At 45.4% G+C, this 2,932-nt stretch overlaps 1 protein-coding gene across 1 annotated transcript in view; it reads left to right on the top strand.

Moving 5' to 3' along the window:
• Window positions 1-2,932, top strand: part of LOC102370271 — a 19,699-nt gene that overhangs the window by 11,430 nt on the left and 5,337 nt on the right. Inside the window, 1 exon segment of the mRNA XM_025193538.1 lies at window positions 2,796-2,931. Within this exon segment, the coding sequence (XP_025049323.1) occupies window positions 2,796-2,931 (136 nt within the window).

Here is a 2,932-nt window from a genome sequence, read left to right as displayed (position 1 = left end):
ACGGGGGGGCGGGCCACAAAGAGCTCAGCCCTGAGTAGGCCCCCCGTCACGGTGACAGGCGGGCGGGCCACAGAGTTCGGCCCAGAGGACGCCCCCTGTCACAGAGGGGTAGAAAAGGGATTATAAGGGTCAGATGATGCATCTCCATGGTGGATAGAAGCTGGCTTCAGAGAGTATAAGGCCAGAAGAGAACGCTTGATCGTCTATTGTGACCTCCTCGGTTTCACCCAGTATCAAGCTCAGTAGTCTGACCCTGGTTAAAGCAACTCTTCCAGAAAAACATCCAGTCTTCCCTTGTCACTCTGGGATGGAGAACCCATGACTTCCCTTAGCAGCTGCTGGTAAGGGTTTCCTTTCAAAATGTGTGCCTTATTTCTAATTTCAATTAATCTAATCTCGCATTGGTTTTTGTTGTTTCCCTCTCTATTTCGTGACGGAGCCTTAATGGCTTGAATTTTTAACTCCTGAAGTTACTTGTGTATTTTGTGATCTTCTAAATCACTTGAAGCACTTAAGTCGTAGGGTAAGGTTTTGGGTTCAGCCAGTTTAGGAACTTTCATCAGAATCATAGAGTTTTCTCTCAGGGTTTACTTCTGATACGGTGTCATTCCCTGTGGCACCTGCATCCTCCTCGGATAGGAATCATTGAAGGAAAGTCTCCATCAGGCATCAGGATTCCCCAGAGCTTGAGCTCCAGCTTTGCCTTGTGCTATTTACCAGGGAAAACACACTGAGTGCATCTAGACATTCATTAAAGTGTCACAGCTACTGTGCATTAAGTTTAGTACTTGTATAACTAAGTCCTAAATCAACATCCAGTAACCGGTACTACTGCGCAGTAGCACCAGCACATGACTTTTACAGACACTAACTGTGCAGTGGCCTAATACTACTGTGCAGTAGCATATTAGCAGAGGTTTTGCTCGGCATGCTACTGTGCAGTGTTATTAGGTTAGTGCAAAGTTAGCAGTCTCATATAGACATGCTCACTGTAAACAACACACAGGGAGGCATCAATGTCCAGGTATTTTCAGTTGCCTAAAGTGTTTAGAGGCCCAAGTGGCATTCATTGTGATCCCTGAAATCAGTGATTCTCAACCAGGGTGTTATGAAATCTTTTTAAGGGTTTGGTGGGGCGTTGCAGAACACTTGTATTTTGGGGTGTACAAATACCAAGATGTGAGTCACAACGCAAACCTGGAGTTTTCAAAAGTGAATCTACAGTGTCAAAACATGCTGACCTATTATGGTCTTTCGGAGTGCTTGACAACCAAAGAATTGCTCTAATACTTTTCCATAGTCATGAAATGAGTGAAAGCCAAGAGCTGTCATTTTCTGTGGAGTCCCGGAATCTAATGAAGTCTAAAAAGGCTGAGAATTATTGGCTTAGATGGTTTTGGAAAAATCCCATCCCTTTGTTGCTAAGGAAGCGACTGCAGGTACAGCCGTGTGGGTGGTCAGGCACTGGAGTAGGCTACCTAGAGAAGTTGTGGAATCTCCTCCATCCCTGGAAATTTTCAAAAGCAGGTTAGACAGATGGTTGGGTGGGAGGGCTTAGTCATGGATGATCCTGCCTTGAGCAGGGTGCTGGCTTAGATGACTTCATGAGGTCTCTTCCAGTCTAACTTTCCTATGAACCTAAGTCAGGATTCCCCAGAGCTTGAGCTCCAGCTTTGCCTTGTGCTATTTACCAGGGAAAACACACTGAGTGCATCTAGACATTCATTAAAGTGTCACAGCTACTGTGCATTAAGTTTAGTACTTGTATAACTAAGTCCTAAATCAATGTCCAGTAACTGGTACTACTGCGCAGTAGCACCAGCACATGACTTTTTACAGACACTAACTGTGCAGTGGCCTAATACTACTGTGCAGTAGCATATTAGCAGAGGTTTTGCTCGGCATGCTACTGTGCAGTGTTATTAGGTTAGTGCAAAGTTAGCAGTCTCATATAGACATGCTCACTGTAAACAACACACAGGGAGGCATCAATGTCCAGGTATTTTCAGTTGCCTAAAGTGTTTAGAGGCCCAAGTGGCATTCATTGTGATCCCTGAAATCAGTGATTCTCAACCAGGGTGTTATGAAATCTTTTTAAGGGTTTGGTGGGGCGTTGCAGAACACTTGTATTTTGGGGTGTACAAATACCAAGATGTGAGTCACAACGCAAACCTGGAGTTTTCAAAAGTGAATCTACAGTGTCAAAACATGCTGACCTATTATGGTCTTTCGGAGTGCTTGACAACCAAAGAATTGCTCTAATACTTTTCCATAGTCATGAAATGAGTGAAAGCCAAGAGCTGTCATTTTCTGTGGAGTCCCGGAATCTAATGAAGTCTAAAAAGGCTGAGAATTATTGGCTTAGATGGTTTTGGAAAAATCCCATCCCTTTGTTGCTAAGGAAGCGACTGCAGGTACAGCCGTGTGGGTGGTCAGGCACTGGAGTAGGCTACCTAGAGAAGTTGTGGAATCTCCTCCATCCCTGGAAATTTTCAAAAGCAGGTTAGACAGATGGTTGGGTGGGAGGGCTTAGTCATGGATGATCCTGCCTTGAGCAGGGTGCTGGCTTAGATGACTTCATGAGGTCTCTTCCAGTCTAACTTTCCTATGAACCTAAGTAGCATCAGACAGTGTTGGGAGTGGAGGGGGGTTCCTTGGGGCTGGCTGACAATTTTTCCCTCCAGAGATTTCACGTGATGGAAATCTGAGGTTTTTGCTAAATGGCAATTGAAGCAGAAAGCAGCAGTTGCCTCAAAAAATAATGTGCCCCCCACTCTCTGTCTTTGTGCATGTAGAGCTGATCCCACCCCAGGTGAGCCTGCTGCTCCCTTCTTGTGAGGACAGCTCCACAGAGAAGCTGGAGCTGGTCTGCCTTCTAATGAACTTCAGCCCCGAGAAAGCTACAGTGGAATGGCTTGTGAATGGTGTGAAG

The sequence above is a fragment of the Alligator sinensis genome, unplaced genomic scaffold (assembly GCF_000455745.1).
Source record: "Alligator sinensis unplaced genomic scaffold, ASM45574v1 scaffold1614_1, whole genome shotgun sequence".
NCBI lineage: Eukaryota > Metazoa > Chordata > Crocodylia > Alligatoridae > Alligator > Alligator sinensis.
This window is presented reverse-complemented; position numbering and strand designations above follow the sequence as displayed.